General features: G+C 43.6%; 1 protein-coding gene across 10 annotated transcripts in view; it reads left to right on the top strand.

Annotated features, from left to right (window-relative positions):
* Nucleotides 1-13374, top strand: part of LOC105683200 (neural cell adhesion molecule 2-like) — a 248404-nt gene that overhangs the window by 199433 nt on the left and 35597 nt on the right. For all 10 annotated transcript variants that reach the window (XR_007280044.1, XR_007280045.1, XM_048660028.1 and 7 more), the window contains one exon: nt 12027-12172. Coding sequence is in view for 8 of the 10 variants with exons in the window: in XM_048660028.1 (XP_048515985.1) it covers nt 12027-12172 (146 nt within the window). In the remaining 2 variants the exon portion in view is untranslated. The remainder of the gene's footprint in view (nt 1-12026; nt 12173-13374) is intronic.

The following is a 13374-nucleotide window of genomic DNA, read 5'->3' as shown; positions in this document are numbered from 1 at the left end:
TTTTTTCGGAAACTTTGAGGTCTTCGACGTATTTTTGAACTAAACAATACCTGCTTAGCCTCCTTGAAATCGCAGCTACGATTGGCCAGGTCTTCAAACGATCTTGTAAAAATGTTTCGATACGAATGGCCTATGCTTTGAACATTCGTTCGATTGGATGTTTTGCTTATTTCTGTTAAATTCACGATTAAAAATTACTTTTACTTCGCTCGTAACATTCTCATTCCAGCTTCACTTTCTGTGAACATTATTGAATTGTTTGAATTTCACGATCCGACGTGTAACAACTGACTCGGACCATCGAATTCATTGGGGTCTCGAAATAACGTGTAGTACACCGAAATCGGTTCGTGGGTTCGCAATCGTCTGAAGATCGTCATACCATGCACTGTGAGCCGTCAAATTTGTCTTGACGTCGGTTACAACCTTGAAACGAAAGAGACGAGAGGTGCCTTTGCACGCGAAATTGATACGAATTAATTTGCACAGACAAAGGGACGACCTTGAATAAATATGAGTCACCTCGGCGACGTGCGAATAACGTTTTGAAAATTTTTCTCCTCAACTTTGAAACTTCGGGAGATATTATTCGGATTAATCAAGTTTAATGGAACGCTCCGCATTCGTCGAGGACTAATGTAGGTCCGATGCATTCGATCACGTATCCACCGCAGTTGCGAATAACGACTCGGGGGACACTCTATCGTGCGTATGTATATGGAGAGTAGATCGGAAATGATTGACCACCACGAGAGTTGATTAGGTAACACATTATCGGTGAACGTGCGGTACTGCGGAGCAACATTAGCACCGATCGAGGACCATTCCGAGGGAGCTTCAAGTGCCTAGTAACAAGCCTAAAGCGTACCGTTTGTTATTCGGCCCCCGTAATTTTCGAATTCGAGAAAATGATTCGAGTGAGACTGCATGAATACGATAAACGAAACCCCATGAAAGTATGAATGAATCGATCTCCCCCACCCCCCCCCCCCCCCCCCCCCCCCCGCTCAGTGTGACGGATAGAAAATTTCAAGCTCGAGAGTAATAGCAGCTATGCCGGGAGTCGTTGGGGTTTCAATCAATTTTGCAATACCGTCCTCGCGCTAAATCGTCGAATAATTAAGGCCATTGAAAAAAGGTTTAATTGCTTTTTTATTCGAGCACACTCTCCGAGGGGACCCCGTACCATTATAACCCCAATCATTAGATATGTATATTGGCTAATTAAAAAATCGTATGGCTTCGATTATTACCCTCGCATTTATATATAAAGCAGCCGGTACCTACCTATAGGGTAGATCAAGTCGGCTCTTGCCACAATGGCGACTCGGTTTGAATGCGGATGAGGTCCTCTCGATCGAACCGAGTTCTAATTAAGAAAGTTACTCTCTCTTACTAGAAACTCCGTATAGAAATAGAGCAGATCTTGCAGGGTTAAGGTTTCGCCCAACGTCCTGATTAAGCCGGCTCCTTTCAGCCCTATACATTCTGCTTCCGTGGATGGTATTATTATCGTATAAGTATATGTGGTGTAGAGCGTGATACGCGGTATAGAGTTTTCACGTCCATCTCGTAAAAGCTTATGAAATAGATATTGGCAAACACTTTTGGCGGATTGAACCGAGCGGAAAGGTCATAAGATTTACAACGATACACCAGAAACACGCGGCACGGTCGTCGTTCTCTACCACCGGCGCAATTTGTTCCGATTAACAATCCCCTTTTTAGATTCCGACGGTGAAGTAAACTTTCACTCCTGATTGCAGGACGTTATTCACTTACGACGTCGGTTATGTTACCCAATCGGGACGGTGATTACCAATCTAGAAATTTCACTCCCGTACTTCGAAGGAGCTTAACTTAAAAAAGGGCCCATATCATGCGGAGCGTTTCAGATATTTCTCAGTTTCCTCGGTAACTTTTACGAGTCGTTACAGGGATTTGCTTGTCACGTAGGAAAAAAATAGCAATTTTCTCTCGCGCGACATTTGGATTCACGATATACCCGTATCTGATAAATGGTTGGGTTAGGTTGGGTATCTGATAAATGGTGAAACAAAAACCTGCGTGAATACAGTATATGAGGGAAATTGGGAAAAATGATGCGCAAAAAAAATTTGGACGTTCACGCGTTTCATTAAACACAGCAGTTATTTCTTTTGGTGGCGGAAGCTCGGTAACCGGGAAAATGTCTCGAGCCATTTTCAATCAATCTTTCTCGGCGATGCCTTCAGCTGGTTTTTCAGTATCCTTCATCTCCCTCGTCGGATATTCCCTTCCCGCAAACAAGCGGGCCGTCCTCGATTGCTTTTTCATTCGTGCAGTGGTAGGTTTTTGCCCCCCCCCTCCCCCCCATTTCGAATTTCACAGAAATTGATCAGTTCGTTCCTATCATCCTCGAGGATCTGCGGATCCACTCTTTCAGACGAGTTTTCTCACTACGAATCGGAGAAAGAGAAAAACACAAATGGAAAGAAAAAAAAAAGAAATCGCGAGGGAAAAAAATTATAACCGACCGTCGCGGCGGCAGCCGACTGCCGGATCTGTTTCATAAAAAAAGTTGAAAGAGTCAAACGTTCACGCAACACCCTATATACGCGTCGTACCGCAGCAGAAATTACGATGTCCCTCGACCGGAACAGCCATCCCCTAATTTTAAGTGAATATTAACTACAATTATCACGTTTCTCAGCAGTCAGCAGCATCTGCTTTCGGTATGCTTTGCCCTACTTCAGACGGTACACGTCTTGTTCCATTATTATTATCATCGTTATTGTCATTATTATTATTATTATTTTTTACGACTCAACCAAACGACTTTTACCCACGAAATATCGTTCCGTCCCGTCGCGTAGTTTCTTGTGATAAAACTTTCCTCGGGCCCCCTGCGCTCAGCTTAAACTTTCGAGGCATAAGTATAAGTTTATTTGCAAAGCTTCCTCGACTTTCTCACGCCACGGAAACGTTGCGAGTCTATATGTGCAACTAAACATCTGCAACTCCGTTCTCGTTATACCACATCACTGCACACCGCTCGGTTTTTCTCAATTCGAGCCCGAAACGCGCCGGAATTACTCACGAACACTGGCATTATCTCAGAACGCGCGGGGGCTGGAATCGTTCGCTGGAATGGAAAAAATTAAAATTCTTTGAAATTTGAAATGTCTCAGATTTTTACCGGGTGAGGCAGAGTAGTTTTTTCCTGAAAATTTCGAAGTGCTGGAAAAACATTGAAAATTTTTTTTTGAAATTCTCAGAGGCAGGTTTTCCACACTTTTGTGCTCCACGCCATCTCTCATCCCCAGATACGATCAGCGTGGAAAAGCGGAGAATGTGAAGACAAGGAAAAGATAACATCATTATCCCGAACGAAGTTCCGCGCTCTACGCCCCACTTCTCCCTCCGCTACATATTCCGATTATCGACACTTATTCCGAAATCCAGGAGAGATTCCGAATTCGCCAGGTGCTGCTGTAACGGCGATTCGAATGAAAATTTCTCGAACGTATGCAGTAAACATGGATCCGTATACCCCAGACGCATATTCGCGCATAATTGGAACACTACAGACGTTCGAAATGGTGTAATTTAATTTTTGTATTCCCTCGGAATTTTTCAATATTGTCTCCGCGCGTACGGGGGGGTCCGGGCGTTGAAACGATCGCGGATCGCGCGCCAGCTGCATCTAGACGAGATCTCCTGTTGCACTTTTCCGAAAGCGAATGAGAGAGAGACAATCATAAATGTACATGCACAGCGATTCCCTGTCGAACATCCGGCGCTTCCTCGTCCCTGAATCTATTCTGTTCGTAATCGTTTCGTTTCAGCTCAACTAATCTGCCCGGGTGTTTCAAGGGACGAAGAGCGGGCCACGGTTCGGCGAAGTAACGGGGAAAATGGTCTGTAATAAAAACAGATTAAAATCTAAAAAGCGGGTTGTTATTCGCCGGCATTAGCTCGGTCCACTGCGCCTCCTTCCTCCTCCGCATTAGGCGCTTTTACCTATAGCATGCATTATACCGTCCAACACATACCACTGCTCGTGACGCCGCTGATGCAGCGTCAGAGGGATAAAAGATGTTTAGAAAAGCTGTATAATTTATCTTAACTCACGTACGTTGCCGTGCACCTTATAATAAATAGGTCACTGCGTATTCTAGCCCTCTTTTACCGAGGGTTGTACGTTCGAATTTTTTTTTCGAACGGTTGTACTTCACGTCTCCATTTTTCCACAAATTATCAATCCTCTTATACGTACATCCGTTGTACGCGTATTAAATACGTCGATTGTTATAGGAAAATACCGAAAACTTTGACGAGTTCTCCCAAATAGAGAAAGCTTCACCACCCGCTCAACAACATCAGTAGCATTGGTTACCCTTGGTCTGAAGTTTCGGTTGAGCTCGCTTTGCAGCTTCGTTACCGTGGATCCGCTATGCCTTTTTGCTCAGTTTCATACCCTCCCTCCCCCTCCCCCCATCCCCCCTCGACGCCGCCCCGCGTCACCCTCTCACTCTCTCATCCTTTCTCTGTGCTTTCTCTTCTTCCCACTTTTGCGGCACGGTCGCATCGCGAGGTGAAATATATACCCGGGACCTTTTGATCTTGTCGCGTCTTTTCCGCATCCCCGACACAGGTCACAGGCTTCCCGTTTCCACATCCGCTCCGCGCTACGCTTTTCCAGATCGTCACAGCGCCCCGACGCGGAGAGAGAGTTCGGAAAAGGTGTATTTAGACTGATTGTGAGGGAAAACCAAACTATCAATAAGTTTCGTTTGTCATTGCAAAGCAACGGTGCTACGAGCAGTTTGCTTAGGAATTGAAAATTCGACGCTCCGCAGGAGAAGTTTGACGACCTTGAAAGATGAAGACACTGGACAGATGTTGTTTGGTTTTTGGAAAAATTTCGACAAAACTTGTACCATCATTTTTTCAATATACCTGGAAATGACGCTTCCATCTGGGCTATAAAGAAGAATTTACTTTTATTATCTCAATGTTTCAATACTCTGGCAGCTGCGAAAGACATTGAACGATTCGAAAACGTGAAAAGTTTGATATCAGCCGTGCAACACAGTAATATATTCTTTCACTGTGAGAGCGATGTCACGTCACTTTCGGGCTTTTTCAACCTACTCTACCCGGTGTAGCCCGAAAAACCAACTAACTGTGAAACGTGAATAAAAGTCGAACGCGGAATAAAATAAATGGCAAACTTCCATTTTGTAAAAACCGGAATAAAGGGACTTCCAGTTGGTTTCTGTACTCGACGGAGCCTTTTTGACTTTTAAAAGCAAAACGGAAGTTTAAACGTCCTAGTTTTTACATAAAAATAACAAAATCAGAAAAAAAAACGAAATGAAAATCTCGATAGGGCTCGTTCGTGAATTCAGTTCTGTTTATTTGAATTTCGTATGTTTTTGGGCCACCGTTCAAAGTATATCGTTTCAGAATTTCGTCCATAACAATTCAGGATCGTTCGATTCTCCCGCCTTCGCCGTGGTGATGCTGGCAAATAATTGAACAGCCCCGATTAAAATCAAACTTCAACACTGCGGTCTTCATCCGTACCCAAGGCTACAAAACCAATCAACCCTCGAAGTTTTTTTTTAATTACTTTTGTCTTCAATTTAATTTCATTTGTCCTTTGCATACCCATGCATTGTATGCTCCGAAAATCAGTCTTTCAACAAAATGAATGCGTGTATGATAACGAGACGAGGTGTTGGGCGAGCTTTGAGAAGTATATTAATTTTTTATCAAGAGGTAACTTCGACAAAACAAATTGGTTCCACCGTCCATTGACGACAGCCGTATATAGTTTGAGGGTTAATCGACAGATTCTCATAGAATTCCTCTCATTTTTTGTACTCCAACGATCGTTGAAATAATCTCTGAAACACCCTTCAGGCTTCGACGTAAAGTTCGGACAAATAACATTGAATTCATTCGAGTATGGGATATTACCCAGGCAGCATGATAAAATTGATACAATTCGTAATCACTCGTTCGTAATGTAATAAACCTTCCACCTGGATATGATGTATGAATAACCTTGCCGCATACCTATACGAATGTACTATACGTACGTACGTACCTACGCATATCACGATATAAGGAATACTTTTCCATCCGCTCTGCTCCAATTGAAAGCGCGTATATACCTGTCACACTATAGTTACATTTTAACACACGCACATACCCATACCTATGGCTATGTATAAACGTTGGGATCCTCCAGTGGGGCACTCCGTCTCGCGCACGACATGTATATATATGTATGTATAGGTATAGGTAGGTATGTACGTAGCCGGTGTGTACCGACTGGCTTGAAACTTGGATAGAGTGCCTCGCAAAGCTTCGTATATTTAGCAGTCGGGTATTTACTATAGCGAAGTTGTAAACTAAGTTTACTCGTCATTAAGGCCTTTACGTTCGGGTAGAGGTTCACTGCACCAGTTCCGTCTAGCGGTGTCATTTCCGCGCGAACGTTCGCTACATAACTGTATACCACGTTCTAGTGCCTCTCTAATCATTTGTCATTACATGGATTGCTGCGGTCACTTTCCACACGTGTAGAACGTAGCTAATAACCATTTGTTCGGATCTCCCAGGGGATCGAGTAACGCTATCATAAACGACGCGACGTACCGCGCAACATAACGCAGGTATGGTATATCGAACCACCTACACCATACGAGTAGACGCGTGAGTTTTTCATTCCACCCTATCGTTTGCACGAAATCAGAGATATTACGTGATGCGATTAATCCCACCCACAGCTTAGGCATCAATGGTTCCAGCTGTTACGTCCAGATCTTGTACTCTACAACACCTTCTCATCTCCCTCTCGTAACCTGGCCACCGGTCACTTCTACTCCTATTACTTCGTTTTTTCCCCCACTTAAAACTGCATCGCGAGATCTGCCCTTTTTCAACATAACAGGACACTCGTGCTCTGACCTATATAAGCCGATGATTTGCGCTATTTCCGTTCATCGAATGGCAGGCATTTGAAATTTTCGTAAAATTTATCACCCTCGCGTTTCTCATCGAGCCTAATCGCGATCGATGAAAATATGCGATTTGTCAACGGATCGTCAGGAATTTTTTTTAAAAAGATTTCCCTCAATCCTGCCCGAGATAGCGGAGATTTTCAACCGGCCCACTCGTATGTTTTCTAAGGCTGAAAATTTGAGCGTAACATTCCCCGAGTCGGAAGCCAACACCCACGCGATTCGTTTTCGTATCTCCGTTGCGTATATACGTTAATGTACCTCCACCAGGGAACGGGAGACAAAGAAAGAAATATCATCGGTTTTCCCGAACGCTGCACGGGAGGAGGTAACGGAGATAAGAATTCAACGACAACACGGTGAGTCGTAGAAACTCCGCGGGTGAGGACGCTCGCGGATGGGGCGCGGAATTTTCTTCTCCTTCTTTTTCCCCCTCTAAATTCTATTCGCTCCTACTTGTATTCCGACTCTTATCCTCCCGGGCGGGATATCTCCAACTTCGATGGCTCTTGTTTGCATCGTTATTGGTTATTTTCAAGTAGCTACCTACCCCACCTCTTCAACTATCTTCAACGGTGGCGTTACGCCCCGTAAATTACGTACGTACGTACACACGTACGCGCCACTCGCGACACCGGAGGTCGTAACGCCTGAGAATAAATCGACACGGCAAATAAAAGAAAAGATCAAGTATCCATTTTTTCCCTACCGCTTCTTCGTTTCTTGCGGTGATACAAATTTTCTCGTTTACCCATCCGGTCGAAATTTTAAATATAGTAACTGTCGTCGGGAAAATTCGATTGAAAAATGATTTCGCTACCGCCTGTAAAGCCGTAGGCCGATGAAAAGATTCCGTTCGAATTTGTCGATCGGTCGAATACGCGGATCGCGTTGGAGGGGATGAATTTCTGGTTGAATTTTTCTTTTTTTTTTTTTGTTTTCGGTAAAGTCGGAGCCACGGAAAACCTGTGAAATTGAAACACGCCGCTGAGTATTCGTTGTCGCATTCCGAATACACACGGTGCACCAACTAGGTCAGTGTTAATTACCAAAGTTGCTCGCTTAACTATAGAACAACGAAGTGACAGGATAGAATATCCACATGCATGTGTACCTATACGTACGTACGTACGCACACAACTCGTACCTACCCTCCGGTGCGGTACAGTTGATTCGATTCTCACACTGCATTTACGAAGGGGTTACTCATCCGACGTTGATATATTCTTGAGTTGGAAAGATCCGATGAAAAAAAATTTCCACGAATTAATCTACGTTGGTATCAATTTACCATTATAAGTGAATGATATCGCGGGAGTCGAGTCATTCGAATTTCATTCGTGTTCAATCGGGGAACCATCGCGGAGCACGAATTCCATTATTATACCTTCGCCTAGAGGTATTTTATACGAATATAAAGGCCATTTACCTCATTTCTTTCCGAAGTATTAATTGTACGAATCTCTAATCCACCGAATTCACCCTCCTGGAATAAAGGGTTGAACGATAATAACTGTTGATCACTGCCCTCGTGGGAGGAGATCCCGAAGAGCTCCAATATCAGGAGCGAGTAACGGTTAGAAGAACCCTTCGCAATACCACCCGGGGCGCGAGCTTTTTGGGGCGAAGGGAGCAAAGGGAGAGAGAGAGAGAGAGAGAGAGGGCAAAAGAAGTAAGTTTTATCAGCGGGGTCGTCACCTATACATGCAGCGAAGGGCTGAGAAACAGACATTCCGTGAAACGATTTATGCCAGTGGTTAGTAAATATAGTAAGCAACGAAAGCTGGCCGAAAAACTTCTTCGTCTTAACACAGAGCGGGTAAAGGTCTGCAACATAAGTATCCCACGCTACGGGTAGACGGAGCGCGAACGCTACGCTATGTATTGGTAAAGTTTAGCTTGTTTCGGTGGAACTTTTTGACGTGGGATTTATTTGTCCCTCTCAACCCCCGTAATCCTTCCTCACCTTCTCGCGAAGCTAACTCTAACCCGAGTCAGCCGGGGGTTGAAACTCTCGGCACGCGGTCGTGCACTTTTGCTAACCTAACGCGTACGCGCGGATCACCCGGACGTTTAGATTTTGTGATCCGCGACAGCGGTTTAACGGACTGAAAAACAACCCAAACGCCGCAAAATTACTGCACCGAATTTCACTAGAATTTTCGCCTCTTTAACGACTATTTATTTAGACGTAAATCGGTGGGGGGAAGCCACCGCGGCGGTGGGGTGTTGTTAGGAGGTAGGTAATGCTAAATTAACGAAGTTAGACAAACGTGAAAATGTATTCGAATTAATTGAAACCTTCGAAACGAAGGCGTTTCTTCGTCCTGTACCGCCGGAGGGCACGGCCCCGTTGTGTCACTCTTTCTGAAAATATATTTCTTCTATTTTTTTCGCGAGTTACGCCCTTCTGTTTCTCGCAGCCAACTGACGACTAGTGAATATTTTTTTCTACGATCATCAGTCACTTGTTATTATAACATATTTGAAGGGAAAGTTATGACGATACTTGAAATCGGAGGGATAGGGATTTGATCGAAGAAGTTCGGTAAAAGCTCGATCTGAAGTTATCGCGTATAGGTAATATGTGCCCGGCTGTATAGTTATAAAGAAATATCGACTACCGGAGGGAATAATTTCCATGTTTCAGGTATCATTTCATCCGGATATTCGAAGTGCGGTGCACGAGTGAAATATGTAGTTCCCGGCGAAACTTGTTCGTGCTTTAGAAATCAACGTGAATATGAATTATTATATGCTCTCGAGCTCCTCTGAAAACTTCTCAAGTTGAATCACTGAAAATTTCCCAGTTGAAAATGCGAAACACGTAGAATGCCCGAAATTCGACGTAGACGATAGAAAAACAGATTACCAAAATTGAAGTCAGTTCTGCTTTTTCGTTTTGTTTTTTCCGTGAAAATGTTAAACCCCCCGACATACAAGGCCTCCGTACATTGCAAGAGCCGCGTGTATACGGAAAAATAGCCGGCCCTTTGGGTCACGTTATTTAATTTCGCTCGATAAACTTTCTCGCGGTATAATTCGGTCCAATTAAAAGTTGTCTGCACGATGGTGGAAAAAACATTTTCATTCTAAAAACGAACGAGACGTGGGGTACTTTATTTCCGCGAATCTCGAACCAAATTGGTATGGCTCGGTGACTCGAATTTTTTTCCTCTCTCTCTCTTCACCGTTCTTTTTTTCTTTGTTTTTTTTTTCCCCCCCCCGATTTCATTCAATTTTCGAGTTCCGCTTTTTCTTCTCACCAACACGATCACCTCGTCGCGCGTTATTCACAAACGGTAAAAGTTCATGGCAAAAGAGCGAACAAAATAAAATGATCAGAATAATCCATGTAAAAATTAATCAACTCCCCGTTATGGGATTGGTGCAAACCAAGTGACCGCGAGTCCACACCCGCAAATAACAAAAGAGTATATTGCAACTTCGTCGCACGCAGTCGGATCGTGAGCCTATCAATTGTAGCGCCGCAGGTGGATTTGAAGAAAAGAGAAAAAAAAAAACAAAAAAAAAAAAAAAAATCAAAATAGTTAACTTGGAACGAATACGCTGCAACGTCGCGCGTATGCACAGACAGAATTGATCTGGAGTATCCGCACCTAGGGAAGGTCACGTATGTATATTGGTACAGAGTAGCGTAAACGCGCGGTAGATAATACAGTGCTGTAAATATGAACGTAAGAGGATTATGCGGAATACGCGACTGGGAAAACCACGCCGAAGATCAAGCGACGTTCGAAGAGCGGACTTTATTATCGTGCACTTGGCGTTAATTGACTTCCACTCTGGAGTGTTGCAACAAGAGTTTCGCTCTTGGCCTCTCCATCTTGAACTCTGACATCTGTCCTCAACGTTCGCTGTACGTAGATATAAGTATATCGAGAAGCTCGGTTGTCATTGTTCTTATAGAATACCTGTTAAAGACATTGTCTGACAGAGTTCACTTACTGAACCGGTTGAATGAGAGAAAAATGAAAAAAAAAAATAATGACAATAACAAAAGGAGAGATGAGAAAATAAGAATAATGGAAGAGAAAATTACAGTACGACAAGAAATGGAGAGAGCCTCACCTACCTGAATCGCTCGGGTGCACTCGAAGCTTTTGAAGAATCTGTGCGATTCACCCGACGCTGATAAAAGTTGTGGAGATCGTATCGACCTTGCTTATTATTTTCAGATATCTATTTATAATCCGGTACATGTTATACGTATTCATTGGACCAAAGTTTTTTGAAAAGGATATAGATTGAAAATAATAAAAGTATGTATCGGAAGAATTTCAGATTTTGGCGGTGAACCGCTAAGTTTTTCATATCACGTTTATGAAACCGCTAATAACCATCGACCCCTCGATTATCGTCGACGTACTTTGGGCTAATTTCCCGTAACTTGGGTCGACGGATTGTTGAAATATAAATTTTATTAACGTGATAGGTGGGTAGGAGTACGGGTTACCGGTGTTAAATTTTTGCATAACTCTCCGCAGCTCTGGCGGTATAGAAAATTATCGAAATAAAATGCCCGTGTAATAATACGGTACGCTCGAGAGAAATTTAAAAATCGATTATTGATATCCTGATGGCAAAATTGGAAGTAATAGGAATATTACTTTCGCAGTAGTCCACATTTACAAGCGAAAATTCCTGAAATTGATTCAACGTGGTTGATGGTTGTATCCGAGGAGATTCGATTATTTGTAAATTTTTAATCGGAGATGTGATTGCCATTTACGCATTTCGCGTATAATTGACGATGTGGAATATAAATTGGAAGCCTCGTTGAATTCTTTCCTGAATTTATTTCAATTTACCAAAATCTAATTGTACATCCGGGAAATATATCATCTTCTTTCGGTAGTCCGATCGAATCATCAGCGAGGCGCGGTGTGAAATTTTAAGAATCGTTACTTTCCCATACCAATCGTTGGAATGAAATTTCAATCTTTCAAACTGCGACGCTCGTTAATTCATATTCTGTTTTGACTTCAGATGCTATGATCCATCGTCGAAATGTTGGTGTAGACGAGAGCGACAGGAACGCATTGGAAGTTTCAGGACCAATTAGAGAAGTTTTGGCGCAGACAGGTGGGACGGCTGCGTTACCCTGTAAACTGTCGGACCCCGGAGCAGGGATTGTGAGTATTACAACAGATGCCGTGTGTTATGTGCTTTTCCGTACGTTGAAATCTTTGAATAATTAATTCGAGTCCTCGCCGTGGAGATCTCGCTCTCTCGACGGTGATGAATCATTTAGACACCACACGCCTTCAATTTCAGGGGCCCGCGTTCCCTCGCATCCGAGCAAAATCTTACCCGTGTACGTCCTTTCTCCGAAATTTAATCGTCGGTCCGCGCATTCAAACTTCCTCAAAAGCAGCCACCTTTCTCTTCTTCACCACGTTATTTCTTCATCTTGGAATAGAGAAATGAGATGCGTCATGTTCTTGGAAATCGATGCTCCAGATTCGAGACGACGACAAGGTAGTTCGGATCCGAACTAATCCAGTGCATACACGCGCGTAAATATTACGCTCCGTGTGTCTGACGCTTGCTCGTCCTCTCTACTCCTACGTGAATATTACACATATACGTACATTCCGCGGGGTACATAAGGTCGGATTGAATGATGTCGAAACAATTTATTCCCGACATTCAGCTTTCATATCTCTCAGCTACGTACGTACATAGAGGATGGAGTCGTGTAACTGAAAGCTCCCGCGCACGTACATACGCGGTACTTATGTACCTAAGGTATTACGGCTTGTATCCAAGAGTAGGTACTCTTCAGCGGTATAAGCGACGTAGTCACACGTGTATGTACAGTCAGCCGTACGCGCACCTATCTACCTACATTTGTATTTGCAAACGTTACGCGATTGGATCTGATCAAACGCATCGTATGTACGCGTACCGAACCATACGATGTAGTACAATACAGAATGAATCCTTTTGACTAGACGCTACACATTCTGCCGTCAAGTACGACTACATATGTATCTACTTACATACATTATACATACGTACGTACGTGTACGTAGCAAGATAGGTACCTATGCCGCGTAAGTGCAGCGGACGGCGCAGCGGTAGCAGCAGGCCCAGCGAAAAGATGAGCTCGCTGTTTGTGTTCGGAGGTAACCGAAATTCTAAACTTTGGACGAATCGCGTTTATGTACGGGGTATTTCGTCCCAACTCGACTGGATTTCGAGACTCTTCTTTATACATCTATTTCACGTGAATACGGCTTTGAAATTGCTTCCGTAGTGGGAGGCAATTCGAAAAACGAATGACAACAAAATCGTTGGATACAGTTTTGGTGTTGCAGTTGCGTATCCATCG

The sequence above is a fragment of the Athalia rosae genome, chromosome 1 (assembly GCF_917208135.1).
Source record: "Athalia rosae chromosome 1, iyAthRosa1.1, whole genome shotgun sequence".
NCBI lineage: Eukaryota > Metazoa > Arthropoda > Insecta > Hymenoptera > Athaliidae > Athalia > Athalia rosae.
Note: the sequence above shows the minus strand (reverse complement) of the source record. Positions and strands in the feature narration are given on the sequence as shown.